The sequence below is a fragment of the Coccinella septempunctata genome, chromosome 8 (genome assembly GCF_907165205.1).
Source record: "Coccinella septempunctata chromosome 8, icCocSept1.1, whole genome shotgun sequence".
NCBI classification, from domain to species: domain Eukaryota; kingdom Metazoa; phylum Arthropoda; class Insecta; order Coleoptera; family Coccinellidae; genus Coccinella; species Coccinella septempunctata.
The window spans coordinates 25,063,795-25,089,055 of NC_058196.1; the positions used below are offsets into that span (position 1 = coordinate 25,063,795).

The 25,261-nt window shown below is 38.4% G+C and overlaps 1 protein-coding gene across 2 annotated transcripts in view; it reads right to left on the reverse strand.

Moving 5' to 3' along the window:
* LOC123318887 (methyl-CpG-binding domain protein 5-like) overlaps nucleotides 1–25,261 on the reverse strand; it is a 171,688-nt gene that overhangs the window by 109,952 nt on the left and 36,475 nt on the right. For both annotated transcript variants that reach the window (XM_044905657.1, XM_044905659.1), the window contains exon 3: nucleotides 4,993–5,116. In XM_044905657.1, coding sequence (XP_044761592.1) covers nucleotides 4,993–5,116 — 124 coding nt within the window. The remainder of the gene's footprint in view (nucleotides 1–4,992; nucleotides 5,117–25,261) is intronic.

The window sequence follows — 25,261 nt, forward strand, 5'->3', positions numbered from 1 at the left end:
GCTAAAATAAAGTTGAATGAAGTATAGGTAACTTAAAAATAAGTTTTTTTTTTGGTTTTTCAAGAGCCTGTATCTTTTAAACCGGGCCGATTCAGAAAAAATGGTAAAGGCAAAAAGCGTTTCTTTTGATCCCAAGAGTCTACTCTAAAAAAATTTGTACGAGACTCATCCTGTATAGTATTCTACAATACTTTTGATATGAATCCTCGTATCCTATATCGATTTATCGAACCAATTTTCAAATTTCACTGAACCAGTAACAGTGGCTACCCTTTCCTAAGAAGTTTCCCTTGAAAAAAACCTCATTCGAACGTCATTCAACTGAATCGCTGATATGGGTTACTGTGGGAAACCTCGGAACGAAAAAACCTTACAACACTAAACTAGATCGGATGCTCATCCCCAGTAGCCCCAAATCACACCACCAAATATGCCCCCGAAGTATCAATAACAGCCCCCGTAAACCTGACACCCTCACCGACTCCCGTCGTTCATCCCTAAACCAATTTCATCGCGCGACGATACAATAATGAGCGTAAACATTGAACAAGAGAAGCCCCGACAATCAATCTTTCACTGGACCATGACGATAAGCCGATTAGTCGGTAATTCGAAACCTCCAGCAGCAGAAGCAGCAGGCACCCGACATCGACGACAATAACAGGTAGACGGTTCAAGAGTCTCGGATGTGGGACCACAAATATCAGGGAAATCGATAATGAGGCTAGGGCGTTGATGCTGCTTTTCTAGCTTGTTCAATTGCCTGCGGTACTGTAGCCTTCGATGTGGGACTAGGGCCTGAGGTGTTTACACCAGAGAGGGTTATGGGGACTATCTTTGATCTGGAGTGGCTGCTTAGATGAAAGGTAACCGGCACGTGCCAAGTTGAGTCATAGAGGGGTTCACGATCTTCAAGAAACATGGTCTACCTGCTAGGGGAGACTAGTCACTAATGGTGTTTCGAGCGGCAAGAACAAAGGGAACGAATGTAGGGAAAAGATCTAACATTTGAGATTAAGTCACTTGCATGTCATTTACAGACATTAGGCTTGTCGTTAATCTCATAAAGTGGAGATTTTTCGAGAAAAAATATGCGTACACTTCTGTAGTTTCAACAGCTTACACTTCTGTAGTAGATTGCCTAATGCCATTGAAGTAAGAACAACATTTGATACCGACTGAATTCTAACAAAAATAGCCACCACAACTAGACAAGTATTGATTCGTCAAAATCATTTTAGGGTTACAGAAAAGAGATAAAGTATATGCGTGGTTGAGAGCAGGAGAATTTGGTTTTTATCATGAGAAGATGTGCTTCTGAACAATGGCGGTTCCAGAAAAGATTTGAGGGGAGCATAATTTTATATTTGAAATTCTTTAGGGTGTTTGTTGAAAAAAAATAAATAGGTATATCTATAATATAAGCTGCATACGAGGATATATTGAAAAATTTTAAGCCTACTATAGAACCAAACAAAGTTTCATTGTCCAAATATTTTATTACTCAACATATTCTCCTCTTAATTGGATACATTTATTACAGCGAAGCTGCAACGTCTCTAGAGCTTTCAAAAAAAAATGTTTCTTCTAGCTCTGCAAACCAGACCTCCACAGCTTTTATAACCTTCTCGTGGATAGAAAATTCGCGAACTTTCAGTTGAGGAAAGAGATGATAGTCGGATGGAGCCAAATCTGGTGAATGAGGGGGATGTTCTAGTAATTCGAACCCTAATTTTTTGCATGACAACAAGAGATTTGTGTGCAGGGGCGTTGTCCTGCTGAAACAAAATATCGTTGAATAGCTTTCCGCGTCTTTTCTCTTCAATTTTTTCCCGTAGAGTGGCCAGTAATGTCGAATAGTAATTCTCCGGTTATTATTCTACCCTTATCCACAAAATCAATCATGATTACTCCATGGCAATCCCAGAAACCTGAAGCAACAACTTTTCCAGCAGATTTTTGGACACGAAACTTCTCAGGTCTTGGAGTACCAGTGTGTCGCCATTCCATCGATCGTTGCTTTGTTTTTGGATCGTAGAAGTGTCATCCATGGTAACAATTCGGTTTGAGAAGTCTACATCGTTTTCAAATCGAGCACAGATCGAACGCGATGATTCTACCCTTGCACGCTTTCGGTCAACATTCAAACATTTGGGGATGCATTTTGCAGCAATTTTTCTCATGTCCAAATTGGCGTGAAGTATATGATGAAAGCGTTCTTATGAAACATTCAGTGCTTCAGATATCCGTTTTAGCCCAATTCGACGGTCTGATAAATAATGTCATGAACAGCAGCGATATTTTCGGGGAATGACACAGAAACTGGCCTTCCCGATCGGTCATCATCTTCAATGGAAAAATTTACCTCTTTTGAAGCTTGCAGTTCAATTTTTAACGGTCGCATAGGAAGGACATTGATCACCAAGGGTATTGAGCATCTTCGTTAATCTGTTTACCTCTTAACCCTTTTAAATACAAATACAGGTACTTGATGATGGCTCGATACTTCAATTTTTCGATTTTCCACAATTTCGGTGGACATCTTCTTTCTTTTGATTCATTGCGTTACTCTAGTTTACTCTTTTGACCTCAAACTTCAAACTGACACTTCTAATGAGTTATTGTTCGTTGCTATGGTAACGCAATATTTTTTTTGGCATGGAACTGGTCCAGGCTAACTAGATATCAATACATCCTCGTATTTCCTATTATATATCTTGACCAGTTGTAGACCTAAAGGGACTATATCACTTGCAACAAATCTAGTCATCATATCAAAAAGACAAATGAGTGTGGAATAAAAAGACGAAAGAAGGTCAAACTCCCTGTGGTTTGTGGGTCGAACCCTAAGTTAGAAATTGAGGATAATCCGAAAAAATCATTTAAAAAGATTGAATAGGGTCCTCTTCTGGTTGAGAATTCGTTATTATCTCAGTATTTTTTCCAGGGGATGAATGGCCCCCGGGTAGAAAGAATCGATCGCCATCTCCCTATTTTTTCATCCCAGCGAATTTATATTCAACCGGAAACGGAGAAGTCGAAGACGCCGTAACACAAACAAATGATAGCAATCAATTTCCCTCCATGAATATCGCATAAATCTGAGATGGAGGATCCGAAAGGTATTCCTATCTCCAGGGAGCACCCCTCATCAAAGAATTTGTCGGTAAATCATGCCATTGCCCTCTGGAGTGCCCCGTGAAATTGCCGATATCAAGGGTTCATCCATGCTTATTGATAGCTGAAACGGAAGAAAAGGTTCAATAGGGGAGAGGCTATTTGGGATGAAAAAAGTTTCAGTGATGTATGGCCAAGCGGTAAAATAAATCGAACATCTATTTGTTCGGGAATTCTTCGACTGACTCGAGTCAATGGAGATCAAGGAATGTCTGAAAATAAATCCAAAATGCCCTTTTCCGTTGAAATCTTATTCAATATTATACGATATTTTTTTATCGAATCTGCATCATATCTTCATGTAATGATTATCAGATCAGGTCGAGCAGTTCGAATACTTGGGAAGCTTCATAAATACTAGGGCTAACCTGGTTTCAAAATCACGACCTCAATCTGAAGACCAAGACAGCTGTTCACAAAGCAGTGGTCCTCCCAACGCTTCTTCACGAAAGTGAAAGTTGGATGCCCTACAGGCGACACATTAAACAACTTGAACAAACGCAACAACGTCATCTTAGACAAATAATGCACATCAGATGGTTCCACAAAGTTTCAAATGCAGAAGTCTTGCAGCGCGAGTTGTATAACAATTGAGACTCAAGTAACGAGGGCCGGACTCAGATGGAGCGGCCACATTCTGAGGATGCAAGACACAAGACTCCCAAAAATAGCTCTGTATGGCGAATTCACCAACCAGGCAACCAGGAGGCCAATATAAGAGGATATACTGCATCAATCCCTAAAATCAATTAATGCCAATCATAACTGGAAACAACTAGCGTTAGAGAGATCACAGTGGAGGTCTTTGGTCCACAGTTATAATGGAGACTCGAGAAGAATACAGCGGCGGCCAGATCTGGTTGGTGACTATCCATGCCCGGAGAGTGGAAGGATCTGTAGGTCACGGTTGAGTCTCTTCAGTCAAGGAGGGCACACAGTCGCAAATAGCCCTAAGAAATTAAAAGTTTGATCGCACCGATAGTCTGGTTTTTGAGTCTTTTTGTAGATCTATTCACGATAACGGGATACACCTATGATTGAATGAATGAATCAGATCAGGATGTTCCTTCCATTTAAATACAGCTAATCAGGTATACAATGGACCCCTGATGTCACGTCTTTGACAGTGTATACTGAAAATATTCACTTCAATTCTTTCGTCGGGGCCGAAAATAACTCATCTACAGCCTCTATCTTTCAGAACAAGCCGAATTGGAAGAAATGGTGAAAGAAAAAAGTATTCTTTAGAGTCACCCTGTATAGGTTTCTTTTGACTACATATATTCGAGCATGAAAATAGCCTCTAATTTAACTCTATCGAACCTGTGGTTCAATAATAAAATGAGCAATGGAATTAAGTTTCAGATTGAGCCAGTCAAAAACGATCTCTATTATAAAAGAAATAAAGAAATAAAAAGTGCAATAAAAACTGCACAATGACAATTTTTCACCCGGTGTCCCCGGCGTCATTTTAGGCCGTGGAAGCGTAACATATTCCCGGCGATGTTGCAATTCTTAGACGGAATTTATTGCCCATACGTTATTATTCGGTCGTAAAAATGTTTTACGTTTCATATCTGAAATAGAAATCTAGATCATAAAACGGAATAAATCGTGCACGGGGATGAAGATGAATGAATATGTGGCTCGTGTATACCTCCGGTGTCCTTTGGAGAGGAAGAATGTGTCTGGGATTTTTATGTCGTCCATCACGCCATAAAATGAGAACGGCAAAAATTCACTCCCTTTTTGTTGCCCAAAGAAGGGCGAGGTTGAGGTTGTTGAAAATTCAGAGTAATATTCGTATTCTCTTACCTTTGGATCGAAATTGAAGACGTTGTCGTACTTAAAATGACACTCCAGTCCACACTTGCAAGTTCCAGAACTCAATAAATATTCCTTTATTTGCTCTGGACTGCTCAACGCCGTATTACTTGGACTGAAAAGAAAAAAATATTAGAGATGGAAGGCAGCACACTACTGGTGTTCATTCTAAATTGTTATCTGCGTTGTATATCTGAGGTGGTGTGGGCAGTTTGTGATGAAATATTTTTTCAAGTAATAGAGCCTCCTGATTGTATACTGCATTCACATTTATTTTAGCAGTCGGTTGGCCATGAAATAATTTTCTCAAGTTTTTGTAACTAGAACGGAGTAAGGTTGGCACTCATGAAATGTCGTTAATGTCATAACGCCGTTGCCAGAACTAATATCAATTTTTATTACGAAAATGCCGAAACTGATTGAAAAAAGAGACAAGGTTTCAGAAAGTTCTATTTAGAATTCAGGTCCGCTCATTCAAATAGTTATACCCTGATATTCTAAAATCCACAATACGTCAGACGGTAGCAAACATATTCAATGTTATATAATGTTTCATCCGAATCTAAACGACTTATATTTCAGCTGAATATTTCCACAATCAAAAAGATTGTGAATGAAGAGGACGACAAAGAATTTCCTTCTATTGGGAGGCCCAAAAAAGTGGTGGCATTTGAGAATTTTATGTTTGAGTGAATTAATGCGAAAAGTTTACTACAGGATTTTCGATGCATGTCATCGTAGAATAAGTTCCCGAAAATTGATTTTTCTATTTTTCATTTGACTTGTCCTATACGTTGTAAATGTCTTAAGGTACCAATAAACACCTAATTATTATTATAATATCAATGCATTAAGATGAACAGCCACAAATACGCGTCAGTTGTCCTGCTAATTGTTTATACAAATGTGAAATTTTTGTTCAAAGGTGAAGTTAATCTTGATTGAAACTTCCTTTAATTCTTTTTAATTATATTGATGCAAGATATGATTGTTGTTGAAGAATTCAACATTCTTGTAATTATCTGTTAATTCCTTCGGGAGATACCCATTCCCAACCACTGCAAAATATGCATTTCATCTTCGGGTTAATATTTTTGAAATCTACTACTGATGTAACATGTTCAAACTTTAGCCAAAGAAGATAACGAACATTAACTCTTCCCAAGCTAGTGCATATTATGATATTGTACTGATCTCTTGTATTTTCCATGCAAATAACTGAATTTGGTATGCCTTCAATCAGTTTGTATAAACTTCAATTATGCTCGTCACATATTTTTCGAAGAGATTCGACATTGTAATAAAATACGTAATAACAGAAACTGTTACGTAGAACGGGCAACATGGCGTTGATTTAAAACCCGAAAATGTTTTGACAATCGTCATAACCCTACATTTTCGTACTATACAGAGTGAAATGTGTCAAATTTCCATGGCCAACCGACTGCTGAAAAAAAAAGTGAATGGAGTATACTCACAAAATGACTTGCCTTCGAATTTTATTGTCGATTATAAAATTGATAAGAAAAGTCAGGCCAGATAGTTCAGACATTAAACTAATGTTGACAAATCCTAGCCAAAATAGTTTATAATAATTAGAGTTTGGGGTGAGATGAGAGGTAAAAATGAACATTTGTAGTGGTAGTTTGAAACAGCCTGTATCTTTTAAACCGAGTCGATTCGGAAAAAATGGTAGAGGAAAAAAGTGTTTCTTGCGACATCAAGAATCTACTGTTGAAATATTCGTACGAGTCAAAGTCCCACCCTGTATATCCAGTTGAAATATTCATCTACAATGTGACTGTACAGTTGTCGTCTCCTTGTTTCGAAACGATCACATCACCTTTACATAAGCAGAAAGCGTAGCGCGCTACATCTCAACACACGGGGTACAAAATCGAATTTCCTACTCCAATCCCCGAGATCGGAACAACCCCTGTGGCCCTGGTGGCTGATCCATCATTCCGTTCCCGCAAGATACGCATACGTACATGAATAAATGATAATTCAGGGAAGATTGTCGTTTCCCCGTATTTCTGTACGCCGACGAAGTGCCGTTTTGCATAATTTCCTTGTAGAACCTCCCAGTCGCCCTTCCTCTGTTTCCCCGTTTGAATTTAGTGTTCCGTTTTCGCTGACATCGCTTTTGACAGCCGGAGGTTCATTGAATTAAGTCCGGTTAAGGGACTATGCTGAAAGTTCCGGATACAACGGGAGCACGTCACTTCACGTAGACTGTACAGTGTACAGGGTATCCCAAATTGCTTGCTCCTCTACGAGGATATATTCAAAAATTCTTAGCCTACGTAGAACCAAACACATTTTCACCTTTGGATAGTTTTCCGCGTCTTTTCTCTAATTTTTTTTTCGTAGAGTGGTCAGTAATGTCGTATAGTAATCCCCGGTTATTGTTCTACCCTTATCGAGAAAATCAATCATGATTACTCTATGACAATCCCAAAAAACTGAAGCAAGAACTTTCCCAATGGATTTTTGGACACGAAACTTTTTAGATCTTGGAGAAACAGAGTGTCGCCATTCCATCGATTGTTGCTTTGTATCTGGATCGTAGAAATGTACCCAAGTCTCATCCATAGTAACAATTCGGTTTAAGAAGTCTACATCATTTTCAAATCGAGCACAGATCGAACGCGATGCGTGAACTATGATGAACGCGTTCGTATGAAATATTCATTGCTTCAGATATCCGTTTTAGCCCAATTCGACGGTCTGACAAAATTATGTCATGAACTGCATCGATATTTTCAAGGTCTGACACAGAAACTGGCCTTCCCGATCAGTCATCATCTTCAATGGAAAATTTACCTCTTTTGAAGCTTGCACTCCAATTTTTCACGGTCGTATACGAAGGGCATTGATCACCAAGGGTATTAAGCATATCTTCGTGAATCTGCTTACTTCTTAACCCTTTTAAATACAGGTACTTGATGATGGCTCGATACTGCAATTTTTCGATTTTCACAATGTCGGTGAACATCTTCTTTCTTTTAATTTATTGCGTAACTCTGCTTCACTTTTTTGACTTCAAACTTCACACTGACACTTCTAATGATTTAATGTTCGTTGCTATGGTAACGCATGGCATGGAACTGGTCTAGGCTGACTAGAGCAGTTCCAGAATTGCATCTCGGAGGAAAGTGAGCGAGCAGATTTTCAGGTTACTTTGCTCTAATCGTAATAAAGGAACGGTATTGACGTATAACAGATTGAAAAGATGCGATTCTGGAACGAACCATAGATATCAATACATCCTCGTATATTTCTTAGAATTTCTTACCTATTTCCGGAGTAAAATGCCCACGGCATTTACGTAGAATTAGTCATATTGTTACCACTACTTTCGAGATTTTTCTCAGATTTTCCCATATTTCTAAGATAACTTCTGATTTCCCAAATATAAACAGTATTTTTGAGATATTTCCTAGAATATGTACACCTATTTGGAAATTTAAAAACATCCATCTCGAAATACGTCCTCTTCTCACTGCTCATAACAATGTCATAATTTATCTGCAAAATTATATCTTATCCGCATCTCCGACATTTTCTATGTATGTATAGCAATTCTTCGGTATTCCCAGGTCTGAATACCTCTACATCCTAATAGAGATCGTTCAAACTAAGTGTGCCTCGACGTCTATTGATCCGATCCTTCTCGAAATTCCCTCTTCAGAAACAATGGCAAAGGATTAGTTTTACCACGAATATCGTTCTCGATGTCTAATAGGATAGAACGCGATCCGCTAGATGGCGCCTCGGAATTACTCCACCAATTATTCCGTATGTAATTAGGGGAAATTCTTCGGGTTGTTCTTCATTATTGAGCCATCAATTAAGACGAAGTAGTTGAGAGAGCTTCAGAATTTTCGTATTATCATCTTGCTTTCGGAATCTCGAGGGGGATAGTCTTTGAGAGTTGAGAATTCTAGATATTTCTAACTAGTGGGAACATTTGGGTGTATTATCGGGTTAATTGAATTTCGGATGCATATCCCATCCGAAGGAGTTTATATAATAGTCGGAAGATGTTCTCTAAGGGTGGTTTGAAGGCACCGAGACGAGATTCCAGCTTCCAAACGTCTGCGGCAGGGGTAGTCGAGTGAGTAATAGTTTGCAGGTCCCTAGCTATAAAAGTTTCCTTGCCCAGTCAGAGCTAGGAAGGAAGAAGGACTGGCAAGTTGGAATTCTGAGATACGAGTCAGAATTCTGAGATGCAAGACAGTAGTAGGGCTAGAATTGGTCAAATGCTTTGTTGCATTCGATTTTTGCCGAATCATGTGAGCAAAATGCTCTCTGTAGAGCAGATTTGTCTCATTTAAGGCATGTATAAGCACATTTGGACCCTTAACCTACGCCTACCCTATCTCTTTTCTTTCAAAAGTTTTAACGGACTTTATTGCTTCTGACAAGCTCACAGAGCTTCTGAGGGGTTCGTCGTTACCTACGGGTAATCAGGATAATATGATAATATATATCTGTAGTATCCATATATGCTAGTAGGGTGACAATAAGTCGATCGCTTCTTCGTGTTTTGACACGATTTCTCGCGAGCACTATACAGGGATTACTAAGGACTAACGGCCAGTTTCATAATCAAACTGAAAGCCCTTTCAATTTTAAAGCTTTTCTTTGCCCCTACCGAAACTGACGCTAAACGAAACTTCAAGTGACTTTGAACTCGATTATGAAACTGGATGTAGGAATTTCGATAAAGTGCTCGAATCACTTAGCACTCAGAAAGGTTTTGAAAAGTTCCCAGGAGCATAATTCTCGGGAGTACAAAAATACTCTTTCACAAGCACTGAGCACGAAGCTTTGGGACAGCTCAGGTGCAACCGAAGAGTAAAATAGAATATCATTCCATTCATCCAAAATTCCTCCAAGAAGCCAAAAACACATTCACGGACCAAATGCAAAAAAACAAAAGTCATGAGACCTATTTTAGCCCTCCTCCTGCCTTGCATCTCAGAATTCGGACTTGTACTTCAGATTTCCGACTTGTATCTCAGAATTCCGACTTGGATCTCAGAATTCCGACTTGTACCTCAGAATTCCGACTTGTATCTCAGAATTCCGACTTGTATCTCAGAATTCCGACTTGTACCTCAGAATTCCGACTTGTATCTCAGAATTCCGACTTGTACCTCAGAATTCCGACTTGTATCTCAGAATTCCGACTTGTATCTCAGAATTCTGACTTGTACTTCAGATTTCCGACTTGTATCTCAGAATTCCGACTTGTATCTCAGAATTTCGACTTGTACCTCAGAATTCCGACTTGTACCTCAGAATTCCGACTTGTATCTCAGAATTCCGACTTGTACCTCAGAATTCCGACTTGTATCTCAGAATTACGACTTGTATCTCAGAATTACGACTTGTATCTCAGAATTCCGACTTGTATCTCAGAATTCCGACTTGTATCTCAGAATTCCGACTTGTACCTCAAATTTCCGACTTGTATCTCAGAATTCCGACTTGTACCTCAGAATTCCGACTTGTATCTTAGAATTCCGACTTGTATCTCAGAATTCCGACTTGTATCTCAGAATTCCGACTTGTATCTCAGAATTCCGACTTGCAAGTCGGCATTATAAATTTAGAATTTATTTTTTTTTTTGGTGGTCTGATCATTAGAGAAACCTGCAAATAAGAAAAATAACTCATCGCTTCAACTATAAACACTGAGCACATCTTCAGTTACGATGGATTGGACTCAAAGTTAGTGACTGTTCTCGGCGTCTATTCATTTCTCGAATCAGAATCTTCCGAATGAAGTTTGACGTCGGCAGAATCGAAATAATTTGTTGCCTGGCAATTCCCCGCGATCGACCCTTCGACCCTAATAGAAAATTAATAATTCAACCTTCGATTATTAAACGCTGAATAGCCCCAGCTCCAATTCATCAAAAGACATTTCGATCGCAACGCAAATAACGCAGAGGATGAAGAAAACGCGTAATGGAAGAATCGAATTTCAAGGCGAACCCTTTTAGGGGCGTAGCGAGCGGGAATTACGTAAAGTTTTCCACGTATTAAGTGAATCAATAACTCCGGTCGTCGCGAAGTTATCTCCCTACCTTATTTTCCACAGCTCGGATTTTACGTCGTATTACCGACGCTCGCGGAAAATGATATTTGACTTTTATCATACGGAATAGGAGGAATAAAAATGCTTTGCATAATCCCCGAGGAAGCCCTTTTATCTGGGGGTTGACTCGCTTCCAAAGCCCGGTATTTGTTCGTCGATGAATTGATTGAATTCTTGTTGTATTCTGCCGGTAGCATGAGCAAGTAAGGGCGCGTGTTCGGTTCTCTCCTGGTCCCTAAGTTTATTCGATATTATAAGGTGCTAGAGGAATATTACGATCGAAGATTCTGACGATGAATTCTAGAGTTCAAAATATGAAGAAAACTTCATATCAACTTAGGTTCTTAGCCTCTCCAACATGACCTACAAAATACAATTAATTTGCGATACTTTTGTCAAAATTGAGCAAAAAAACTTCGATCCATTTCTGGTACAAAAGTTGAGGTTACCATTCAAAAAAATTGAGTGACTTCCACTCCTCAATGAGAGTGCATGACTAACTCCTCAATAGAAAATACTTCTTCTGACGAAAATGATGTATTTTTTATGGAATATCTTTGAAACGTCACACTTTGAAATAACCATTTCAACCGTTTCCCTAAAAAAATATTCTAAGTACTCAAAAATGAATAAATTTAAAATTTAAATCGTTTCGTTTCAATTGCACAAGTTGGCAACATCGACTGAAATATGCGTTGATAATAAAGGACAACAAATATACTATCTTGATGAGATAGACGAAGATGGCTGTCTATGAAGTCTGCGACGAACGAGGAAGGTCGTAAAATTTTATGGGATTTTTATGGCCGGTTGCTGTTGAGGCTCGCCAGTGAGTACTTGCCTAATGATGGCTGTGAATCAACAGCTGTTATTTTATAAACGAACCATTGTTCTTTTCTTTTTCTAGTAGGCGCTGTTGCCAAATCGTAAACTAGAAACGAAGCGATTTAAATTTTAAGACCTCATATTTGAAGAATGATTTCGAACAGTTTCCGCGTTGCATTTGAAAAATTCATGAATGAAACTCATAATTATTCAGTCTAAACTTGCATATGCGGTGATAACCCAAATTGAGGAGAATTCCTCATTCGAAATTTCTGGTACAAAACTTAAGTAACTTCCACTCCTCAATGACGGTGCATGACTAACTCCTCAATTGCAGATGAAAAGTATTTTTCTACAAAGTAGCAATAATCGAAGACATTAATTTTGTGCGTTAAGTTTTACTCAGTCTGGCCAAACCTAGGTGTGAATCCCCCAGTGCTTAATAAGCTAATCAGTCCTATTTAAGAACGAACAAACTGCCTCAACCTTAATGAGAACTTGCATCGTTATCAATCTATTAAGGATTATGCCCTCTTATTTCCCCACTGTCCGCTAATGTATTTGTCCCATTAAACTCCTGATATACACATTAATACCAAGAAAGCCCTAGGATGACTGGGACAAAACGAAATACGAGAACTGAAGACGATACCATTATCTGGTAATGGCAACGACGTTCATTTCTCCTGAACGACGTCGACAAATTAACCGACGCCGTGTCTAGATTCTTGATGACTACTCGGTCTGATTCTTGGTACGGAGCAAATCGACGTCTTTGGTTTGGACGTACAATTTAACGTGAGTTTCCTTCTCCCATGTCTCGAACGTAGTGGACTTTCGGGCCATTTGAGTGCGTCTGGAGAATATGGCCGAGGATTGCCATGCCATAAAGGCGAATGGATGCTTTGAAGCTTTGATCGGTATTCAAACCGAGACACAAACAGATTTCTAACAGAATTAACCGATTAGTTTGGTACACCAAAACGAGGATGGCGATGAAATATTCTATACTTGCACTGTTTGTTTGTCTGTGTATAACTCTCAAATCAGATGTCAGATTTCGATGGGGATTTCACTATAGGGTAGAGAATCCATTCGAGAAAGTTTTAGTGGGACATTTATCTCCACGTAATGTAGAAATCGACAAATCGATATTTGGTGAGCAACTAGTTTTATACAAATAAATACATGAAAACGATTCCACCAGCTTAGGTTAGCAAAAGAATGAATAATCCATTTCCAAAATGAATTCGACAGTTTGTTCAGTAGATCGACCAAAAAAATGGATGGTCAGATTATGCCGGATAGTACGACATCGCAATATGCAGATAGCACTCTAAACCCACGTAGCACTCTAAACCCAGATAGCACTCTGAACCCAGGTAGCACTCTAAACCCAAGTGGCACTCTAAACCCAGGTAGCACTCTGAACCCAGGTAGCACTCTGAACCCAGGTAGCACTCTGAACCCAGGTAGCACTCTAAACCCAGGTAGCACTCTAAACCCATGTAGCACTCTAAACCCAGGTAGCACTCTGAACCCGGGTAGCACACTAAACCCAGGGGCCAGACCTCAAGAGATAAAATAGCACGAGAAAATTGAGATTTTTGACGTTTAGTGAACGCAAATGTAAAACAATCCCCATCAGTTTTACAATGATGACACTCTTAGTGAATGAATGAAATCAATTTCATTGCGCTTTTTAAGGAACATCGACCCGAAAAAATGGATCTCCTGGCCTACTAGTATGTGAATAATTACATAGTATAAATAATATGAAAAATACACAGACACTTCGTGGAAATAATCATTGAGGAACGACCATGACACTCGAAAAACTAATTAAAATATGAAATACAGTACATGTGCAGTGTTGAAAAGTTTTAAAATTGATCTATTCGGGAAAAAGCGGTTGCCATTTCGCTAACGGAAGCTCTTTTCTGGAGAATTTACCCACCGAGGGGATAACTAAATATATTTTGAATCCATAATTATTTGGAATACTAACAACAAAATACCCCAGCGTCAGGAATTAGAAATTCCAATTCCAAACTACATTTTTGAGCAGTAACTGAATCACAACTACTAAACATGTATTTATGGGTGGGTAATGAAAATATTCATTACAATATTCGTGAAAATCGTCTACGAACAATTAAAAATTCTCTGAAAAATAAACCGAATTGAAAATATTGAAACCTACTTTCCAGGTTCAAAATAAAGTAATCGCAAACAAATACAAAAGATACAACAATAGTTACATCAATAAATGAAGGAGGAAACACAAAAGTGAAAGCAGTTAACTGAACAAAAATACCTGAAAATTTACCGCAGTAAATTAGAACGAGAACTACCGTGATAATTTTAAACTACAACTGAATCGATGACATTCAAAAGGAGGATCTATTCGAGAACAAGTTTCAATTCCCAACCCCTTTCGACACAATGCAACCACTCAAAAGAAGCAATATCGAAAAGACTCTACCCTTACCGCCAACCAGTTTTGCACAGATGATCTTTCGCACGTAGGTATACCGACCACGATCGTCTCAGGTCACGGGCATTTAACGATGGGAATAAAAGCGAGCAAGGGCAACACGATGCCCCCAAAACAAACACATGCAGACGTAGTGTGCCATTCATTTATTCAAATCTGGAGCAGATGGGCACCCAAGGAGTCTTTCTTGGCATTAACAATAGAATACGACACAGATCGCGCAGGATTGGTGGATGGTCTCGTGGAACTTCTTCGGCTCCACTGACCTTCAAGCTGTAAGAAGACATTGCATGTTTTAAAACCATCCTTTTCCTGGAGAAAATGGAGGAAGAAGTTAGCCCCCAAAAAATGTGCCATACATGTGTGCCGCAGTAAGTTTCACGAAACACCTGATAACTTCACGAAAACTAACGATTTCGGAAAAGGTTGCAGCACTTTCGTTTTTCTTTGTGCTGACCTGACAAATTTCATTCCAGATCCCAGAGAATCTGAAGAAGTGGATGATATTAAAGCGTTTTATTCGCATAAAATCTTATTCAGACATCTAAATGAGAGTAAAGAGGCACTCTTTATATTACACAGATGATAATTCGCTTCGGGTTAGCGTCCATTGTGTTTTCATAATACGACAACCGGTATGTTCGAGCTTGTAACCCACCGAGTCCTGTTGGATTTCCTCCTGGCGAACCAATAAAGTTTCATTCCGTCCCGGACCCGTTGTTCTTTGTTCCGTTTCTTTTAATAAAACTTCATCAGATATAAATGAGCGAGGAACTATACGTTTCGTTTGTTCTTTTTTTTCCGGTTGCTATCCAGGACGTGAAAATAATGGAACGGAGTTTTTCCTACGTCGAAAACAAGAAATATTTCCTCGTTCAAATTCCCTTCTTTGTTGGTTTTGGATTATTTTCCCTTGTTTGTCGGATAGATTGAAAAAATCCTTTGTGTATGTAGCGGAGATGGCTTTGCCGGTTTTTATTACCTGCAGAGACGCCGAAGAATGCCGGGATACTTTGGTGATATTACTTTTTCCGGCTTAGGTACATCGTTCAGAAAAAAAAAATAAAATATCCACAAAGGACAAACTTTTATCTTCCCAATATTAAATTATTCATTTCTACATTTCCAAGTTGCCAAAACAAGGTAGAAGCTTCAGATGAAGGTCCTTCGGAATTATGTTCACTCACCTCGGGTTTCATAATGCCTTGATCAGAGAATCAACGCTTGATTGACCAATAGACGTCAATTTGTTTTCAATCGATAATTCAGTCATGATCATCAGAATATCATTCTCGAATCAAATTATGACATTTAGGCCCGGTACTTTCACGTGCGAATAACTAAATTTATTCGATAGATGAGTCTTATTCTTAGGATAAGTAAAAATGCTGTCTTTTCACTTTCAGATAGTGTGATTCATAGAATAAATCTGTCACTGAAACTTAATAATAAGAGTTTATTTGTCATAGATCGAAGGTCGGTACGTCATTATTGGTTGAATTTTTAAGATTCTTGATCTATGGTTAGTCTTTGTGTGATTTTCACGAGATATTTGCTTTCCAATTTCTACAATGCGGTGTCTTATTTTACATTAGTCAGTGAAAAGTAGTATACCGTGTTTTCATAGAATTGTTATTCGTCAAATAATTTCATCTGAAAGCACCGAAATAAGGTATCCTTCAGATAGGAAATTATTTGACAGATACTTATTCACATTTAATAAAATTTATTCGAAAGTGAAAGTCCATTAAATTATTTTCAACTGCTACTTCTTCAATATATTCAGCAACGAAAATGGGTCAGTGATTTCGTTTTAGAAATCAAGTGACTGTCAAATCGTTGATCGCACAATCAAAGTTTTATGAAACCCGCTCTGAATCCACTAAAAATTTCGAGCGATAGAGGGATGAAGTTGTGGTAATGGAATTATTACTCAAAAAAATCTGGATGGCGTGCTTCACTTGGGACAACTGGTACATATGCAAACGGTGAAAAAACTGATTATCATTAATAATTGCCGCCGAGCACTACGAGATGACTGTGTGTTTCAGAAAATAAAAAACGATGTAAACCTGAATCCACGTCCATCTTTGAACGGACATGGATTCATTCTGCGAGTTTTTCGATGTCCATCCTCACGTATAAATAATTATAATTATATGTTCAGATGCATATCGGATGCTTCTACCTATAATATAGTTGAGCTACATTAACGTCCACTTTTCAGTGCTTAGGACAGGTAGGAAAAAAAAAGCGAAAAAAGCAGCCTATAATTTAACAGTAGTATTTCATCCATCTCTCTCTATCCCGGAGAGAGCGGTGGACTTGTTAAAATACTAATTACGTTTTGCATGGAAATCAAACAAAACGGGCCGGGCCTTAAAAGGAAGAGACCTTTTAATTAGAGTTTGAAAAGCCAACTTTTTCACAACTAGACACAGAATACGAGGGATGGGTCGTTAAACCGGAGTCGAGCTGGATATTTCATCCGGCTCTGGAATTTTAACGCCGAAATTGCATATTTTCAGGGTATGGGGGTAAGCCCTTCATTAGCGGGGAGTTGTGGATAGGTTCGGAATTGGGTTGACTGGAAATTAGGATAACGGATAAGATGATAAGGAGCTGGTTCTTTCAGATCGGTTTTCGTCCTCTCGTAGCGGAAGATTGCACCAGATTTGTTGGTGGTTATGGCTATTTGATTGTCAACCCTTCAACGTCCAATAAATTAAAATCATTGATTCTCCAAGCCTAAGCTCTTCTTCAATAAATTCTCTCGGGTAAGAGTCCTGCAATTGCAAGATAATTATACTGACAAATGTAACCTACAGAGGTCTTGTTTCTCTGAGTCTGTCAGACGTGTTGTCATCAAGCTTGCAATGTTTTGTTAAGACTATGGAGAGTAGAGAGAAGGAGAACGATCGCTGCTTTGAGACCACAGATTTTTTGTCCCCTAAAATATGTACCAATAGTAGTAGTTCATGTTTTTGCCAACAGTCGCGCTGGCCATCACGAGAGTGCGAAATTTTGTTTACACAAATCAAATTGTAGTTGGCTCGTTGGCTGAGTGAACTGTTTCCCTGGTGACAGATGATAGGAATATTATTATTGTCGATTTTTGATAAGAGAACAACATATGACCATGGTGAAATGTTGAAGCGTGCGCTAGTATAAGAGTGTTTTGGCATCGGAAAGAAAAGGAGAAGAGATAAAATTTCCGAGAGCATTTTTGAGAGAAAATTGGAAAAAACCTTATCTCAAGAATCAACTCCCAATCAATTTGTGTGTCAAGAGCACTTTTGCGATGAAGATATCAAAAAGATGATGGATTCATTATAAACGAAATCGAAATTGTCATCCCTCGTGAGAAGTTGACTCTTCTGAATAAGAATATTTAACCAATAAAACTACATGGTTCAGAAGTAAATATTCTTGAAGAATTTTGTTGGCATAACATAATATATGGTTTATATCGGTTCTCAGCTGAGTATTGGCAAAAGAATCTACTCTAATACCTAAGTGATAAATCTGAGACTGCTACCTTTTGTTGTCGTGATGTGTACTGCTCCTCACTACGGATTTATATAATTTTGAAGATTAGTAAACCAACTAACATAGCTGCTTTCAATAAACAATGATAAACAAAAGTAGGTACAATTTTTTTGATCAGTGATTTCTTTTGAATTTCATTGATTTCGACTTGCATTTTATTGCATATAATTCAGAGAACTCATATTCAATATAGATTTGAAGAAAGGTATTTGAAAAATCATCAGAAAAACCACGATGACACATAACCTTAAATAAAATGAAGGCTGTTCATTTCAAATTGACGCTTGAATCCCCACTCCTTATCGATACCCGCTGTAATCGCAGCGACACCTATTTTCCCCGTTTTTGGAGACACATTTTTAGTACGGCGATCGTTCTCCTTCTCTCTACTCTCCATAGTTAAGACGCTGTTTTGATAAACCACAAAACTAGTGATCTTTTGAGATGCGTCATTAAACTAGCCACAACCGACAAAACGATTTGTCTTTATTTATGGTCTGCAGGTTTGCCAACCAACAAATCGTGCCTTACAGCGTGCCACTCATAGAATTCTCCAGTATTATGATGCTTGATTCGTCAAACCACGATGAACCAATACAATATAACATCTTAGAAATTTTACCGAAACTTCACCAACCTGTCAAATGTCACACAATGTGTGGTCTGTACCAATTTCGCCAACCCTTTAGCAAGCCAATTAATGTTTTCTTTCTCGTTGATAAAATGAGCGCTGTTCGATGGGTTCTCATTTGAAGGCACTGCACCGCACTTGCTCCTAGCCACCTAAGAGGACACATTATTACCCTTCTGTCAACGCTGGGAAGCACTTTCTCTTTTAGATTGCGTACACAAGAATCGGCTGTCCTAGTGTATACGCGGCTTTATTCGTTCGTAATTTTCAACTTTTTAATTTTTCCAAGTCAATGGCACATAACTCAGTCTGCTGTTGAAGTGGACTAAAGGTGGGAAGCCCATGACCTGACCATATTTCATTAGAATGGCCTTGGTTAGCTGATTCAACAGCAGCCTGGTACTATTCTCAAAGAAGGGAATCATTCATTAGCGTGTGGAGCTCCTTGCATAATGTATATATTGGTCCCCTTTGTCCCTATTCATCAACAAACACGTTTCCTGATTTTTTTCGAAACCCCAATCGATGTCAACCCCAATTCTACGCATTCCATCAATTTTCGAGCAGGCATTAATGGAATCGCGTCTACACAATCAACATTCAATCGAATCGATACAAACCACCCTCCGATAAATACATAATTCTTGATAATTTCGTAATGAAGTCGTACAATGGCATTGTAATTGGAATTTGGGAAACAACGAATGCATTTATGTATGCGGTGGCATAACTGCGGACATTGTAGGTTGTTGGACTCGTGCCAATATTATTATTGTCGGTATTTGGGAAACAGCTAGGGGATCAACAATGGAAACTGATTGTGCCTTTCCATGTAGCTCGAGGACTCGAGAATTTCATGGAATTGATTATTTCGGTTATATACGTACTTAGATCAAGGTGAACTTTCCTTGAAGGTAAACGAAGATGATTATTGTGCAAAGATACTCGACTTCAAGTAATAAGATGGTTCACAAATAACTATTACTGCTAATAAATACAATATATCGTTTAAGATGAGTCCTTTTCTTTCCACGAATATTTTAAAGTCGAACAATTAGTTTGATATCCGAATGGGCTAGGTTTAAAAAATACAGGCTGTTGAAAAAACCATGAAAAAAATTATTTTTAGATCTATCTCACAAACGGTTTTATCGAATGAAAGGAATTTCGAAATATAGTTTTTTATTTATTTGTTGGGGCTTTTTAGCACACAAGATATCACCCACGTCTTCAAATTTTCTCATTAGGATCATAAAAATACCAAAAATTCAAAGAACCCAACTCTTGAAAGAAAGATCTTTTTATCAGGGCAGAATCGGAAAGAGGGTATAGGAAAACAGCTTTTCTTTTGACTTCAATAACCTACTGCTATGCGAAATAGCATTTTGTGATTTGTATGTCGATTAAAGCGTATGTATTTTGCCCAAGTTTGTCGATCCACTTTTTGAGGCCCCAATTCAAACATATTATTCCAATTCCTAACAACATGGAGTTCCAGAAGAACGGCATCTACCGTAAAAATTGACGTTGCTCCTCAAAAATTGATATTCATAGGCATTCAGAATAAAAGGCAGCACTTTGCGAATACACGCATTCTCGGCACGTTCAATCCATACACGACAGCTTCTCGGACAGTTCCAGACATCTCTCGCTCTCTAGAATACGTACTGAAAAGTGAGTTTCCCCCTGGGAGCCCCATATAAACCAATATTTATACTCCAAAGATTGATTTGCATGTTTTACATTCGGCTCTTGCAAATGGTACGCAGGAATATCCGAACTCCGCTCTCGAACGGGGATGACATGGGGAGCAGAAGAAGTTCCGGAAGATTTATTGATATTATGTTGACATTTCACGATTCGAGGGGAACTTGATGAATATTATGGTAATGGACTTTTCGTTTTCCCCGGAATATTTCGACTTCCTGTGCCCTATTTCTAGCGAGAGTCGTTCGTATTCGTATATTCTGAATGGTAATATCCACGTCCTTTTGTTCCATAAAAAATTCATATGGAATTCAGATTCTTCATCTCAAGGGATGTCACGATATTGCATGTTATAAGACCTCAGGATAAGGGCGGTGAAATTGCTTGTTTATGCTGGTAAACTACAGCTTTTGCAGAAATGTACACCTGTACAACTTTTTGTCTGTAGGCTACTATATCTCCTTATAATAATAAAAATTAATAAATCCAAAGTTACTGCTCATTATATGGATATAGTATAGTTGGTTCAATACACAGGGACGGCAGAATCTCGTTTGCCGTACTTAGTACTTCCTATCAAAAGATCATCATCATGTCTCAATTCGCATAGTTGACTCCATTCTACAACCAGAAACCTTCGATTTCCTCGTCCTTTCTGTAATATGTTTTCACCAGAGAGTTTCGTTTGAAAAGGAACCTTGGGGAAGTCTTTCATTGTAGTTCAGAAACTGCATAAACAATCTGCCGGTCCATGACGTATATTCACAAGCCACCACTGGCTGCTTTTACCCACGGGGCAGTGAGATTCATGTGCTTCGCCCCATACATTTTAAAACTCTAATAAAAGCACGATACAGTCATTATTAAATCAACACAATCGCCTGCTGTATGAACATGTCCATCCTTTGTATTTCAGTACGTGGCATCCTCATAGAATTATCTATTCCTCGTGTTAACTATAGCGACAACCAGACGAATCGATATCAATCAGGGGTTGATAATTCCATCGCATGGTGTGCCTCTAATCAGATGACATGACGTAGCTCGATTACAAACATGTCCTAATCAAGGGTAGCATTGTAGCTTCTAGACGAATCATTTAGTTAAGGTGATTGACCTGAGAAGTCAGATGCAACAAAACAACGACGTACGGGGAAATACCAATAAGGGTGTTGAAAATTTCTTCTAATGAGATAAAATAATTACTACTAATAAACGAAGGAAGAAGGAAAAACTGACAGCTGAACTACGAGCGTTTAATATTTCTCTTGCAATTCTTGAAACCTTCATGAACAATGGATTTGTTCAAGTGCTAATCCAGGATATTTTTGTTGAAGTTGAACCATTCTTCCAACTTCAGTTCACATCGAAATGTTCCAAACTTTTACAGTCAGATGCAACAAAACAACGACGTACGAGGAAGTACCAACAAGGGTGTTGAAAATTTCTTCTAATGAGATAAAATAATTACTACTAATAAACGAAGGAATAAGGAAAAACTGGCAGCTGAACTAAGAGCGTTTAATATTTCTCTTGCAATTCTTGAAACCTTCATGAACAATGGATTTGTTCAAGTGGTAATCCAGGATATTTTTGTTGGAGTTAAACCATTCTTCTAACTTCAGTTCACATCGAAATGTTCCAAACTTTTACAGTCAGATGCAACAAAACAACGACATACGAGGAAGTACCAACAAGGGTGTTGAAAATTTCTTCTAATGAGATAAAATAATTACTTCTAATAAACAAAGGAAGAAGGAACAACTGGCAGCTGAACTACGAGCGTTTAATATTTCTCTTGCAATTCTTGAAACTCCCATGAACAATGGATTTGTTCAAGTGCTAATGCTGGATATTTTTGTTGAAGTTAAACCATTCTTTTAACTTCAGTTCACATCGAAATGTTCCAAACTTTTACAGTCAGATGCAACAAAACAACGACGTACGAGGAAGTACCAACAAGGGTGTTGAAAATTTCTTCTAATGAGATAAAATAATTACTACTAATAAACGAAGGAAGAAGGAAAAACTTGCAGCTGAACTACGAGCGTTTAATATTTCTCTTGCAATTCTTGAAACCTTCATGAACAATGGATTTGTTCAAGTGCTAATTCTGGATATTTTTGTTGAAGTTGAACCTTTCTTCTGACTTCAGTTCACATTGAAATGTTCCAAACTTTAACATCAAATAACTTAAACTGAATGGAACGTATCATTTGAGCATTGTAAAATGTGCTTTTTTCAGCTTGCTCTTCGTGAACACGAAGAAAAGGAAGATTTATTGAGTCTATGTATATTTTAAAACCTAGTAAATTCTAAGGTTGTGCTCCTACAATGCGTTTAACTAGCAGTTATCACTGGATATAAATCTTTTCGAGAAGTACATAACCTCGAAGCATTTGGCATCTAGCACTAGCTCGCTAATTTCCGAACCACTCAAATAAACTAGTATCTTGCAGAAATAACAGAGGTATATTACAACGTTTATCATACCTTCAGGAAACATAACAGCTTCTGCCCTTGGTGGCGCTGTCTCATTGAAAACTGCAGCCGGCTTCGTGAAAAATTCTCACCAGCTCTTGGACTGTCTCGTTTCGAATTCAAAAGCGAGCATACCAAACAAGTTATGTCCCGGAAAAAAGTAACAAACAAGCGAGAGAGACCTGTCTGAAGACGAGTTCATCAAGTCGACATTCACGATGAAAAAACAAACATCGAATATACGTTTCAACACTTCCACAGAGCCACCAAGCCAGAGCAATAAAGACAAAAACGAGGCACTCGGCAGAAGTTATTTGCAATTGCAATAATTAACATTTGCTCGTTTCTGCAGTGCCCGAGCATCGTTCCAGCAAATAAAAATATCGAATTGCCCCGGCCTTGAGTGGACGTTGTCGTCAACCGTCACAGTTAGACGGGAATCAATAAAAATTAATAAAACTTCCAGGTGGCAAAACTGGCATGATTGAATTCTGGTTTTTCACCGTCGAGAATCTATAAGTCGTACTTGAATTAACCATCGCCCACTTTGACAAATCCGTTTGTATATAAGCGATAATTATTGCAATGGATGTAAGATCTGCAGCACTTATACGGCGTGTTTTCTAATGGCGTACGAAGCAAAGAGTTCTCGTTTGTGCGTTGAATATTGATCGAATTGATTGGACGTGACTGCACGATGAATATTCAACGAAATAATTCATTTCGTGTTTCGAAAAAAAGTGAAGAGACTAACGAGTTGTCTCGTCCATATAATTGAACCTTGCTTTGATTAATGCACGACGTATCTTCATTTCGAAAGTGATTTTCATTTGAATCCGGCAAATGTTCAGTCTCTGTCATTTGAATATACTGTTTTATGAGAGCCGATTTCTTCGTATACACCATCAACCGTGGCAATAAGTTCATCTGTTCCCTCCCAAATTTCCAAAACGTACAGACATGCTTGATGCCATTCATGTCTGGACAACTAGATGGTCAGTCTATCCTTTTAATAATATAAGCTTCCAGCACCTATTAACCAGCCAACATAATCGTCAATTGAAACGAAATATTCACCAATATCTGCAGAAACCGAAACGATTATTGTCTGGTCAAACCAGCTGACGGTTCGAACCAATGTCACCCTATGGTATATTGTAGAACCTCCAAAAGTAGTTGCGGGAACCATATCGTCGATCTCTTTGGCTCCAAACAAGAGTGCGCCCATCAGAGTTGACCGACGAAACGAAACCTGGACTCAACACTAAATAAGCACAGACTTCTTCAACTCTCTTGCTGCGATGATCCTCGGCCCACTGTCGTCTGCGTACTTTGCGCTTCCTATTCAACAATCTGGGATGGTGTGCTCGCCAACGTAACCTCAAACCATGAACGTGCAGTCGTCGACTGTTTGATTAGAAATCAGAACTTCTGTTCTCGCTGGGATAACCCTTTCTGTATACACCGTATGATTTGGTCAATAACGAAAAAAGAGTTTAAAAACAAATACCACTTGACTTTTTGAGCCACCATATGCAGCCTTCTACAATCAATTGATTTCAGAGGGCAAAATTTAACAGAAGCTAAGAATATATGTAGAGAAATTTAGATGTTATTCAAATCAATTATTGTTGAGCAGTGTGTTCTAAATGATGATAGAGATCATACAATTTCTGAAGGGAAACAATTTATTACTACTGAGTGAATACTAATTCGCTAAGGTTTGATGTCTGGTTCACTTCATTACTGTTCCCTTGAAACTAACGCAAATGCCTGGCATGTATGATTCTAAGTCACAAACAACGCGCTTTCCCCATAAACCGAGGGTGTATTAGTAGGTTATAAACTACTACGGCATTAGCATATCTACTGATGAGCGCAAACAGGATATGTGGAATGAGGAGAATGATGGCGGGAGAGGTCCTGGAGGACCTAATTGGATGAATGTGGTTTTCAGCGCTATGAATGGTTCAGCGTCCAATGCCCACACAGTTAATTGATTCCAGGATTAATATACGAGAAAGGGATGAGGATGTGGTGGCCAAAATGATTTATGTCGAGATAATATTAGTTAGACAAGGTTAATCCCAGTGTAGGTTCTTGAAAACAGGGCAAATAGGTACACGGTGAGTCTTGTCAAGTACATATATCCACTTACCAAATAAAACACCATTTTCATTTCATTATTCGCTCAGATTTGGCTGTATGTATTTTAGTTATTGGTATTTTCAGTATCTAACCTTTATTTTCAAACCTTTTTCTGTAACGAAGAATACCTTCGTGTTTTTATCCAAACATAGAATTAGCGAATGTCTTTTAGTGTATCAATTCAAACTTCCAATTCTTCTCGGAAACCAGAAGAGATAGTCCTGAATTTCAATTTCCAACAGTTCGCAAGAGCATGAGGAATGTGAACTCGATGAAACAATAAGTTAAGAAACCAGTTTGAGGCACTTTT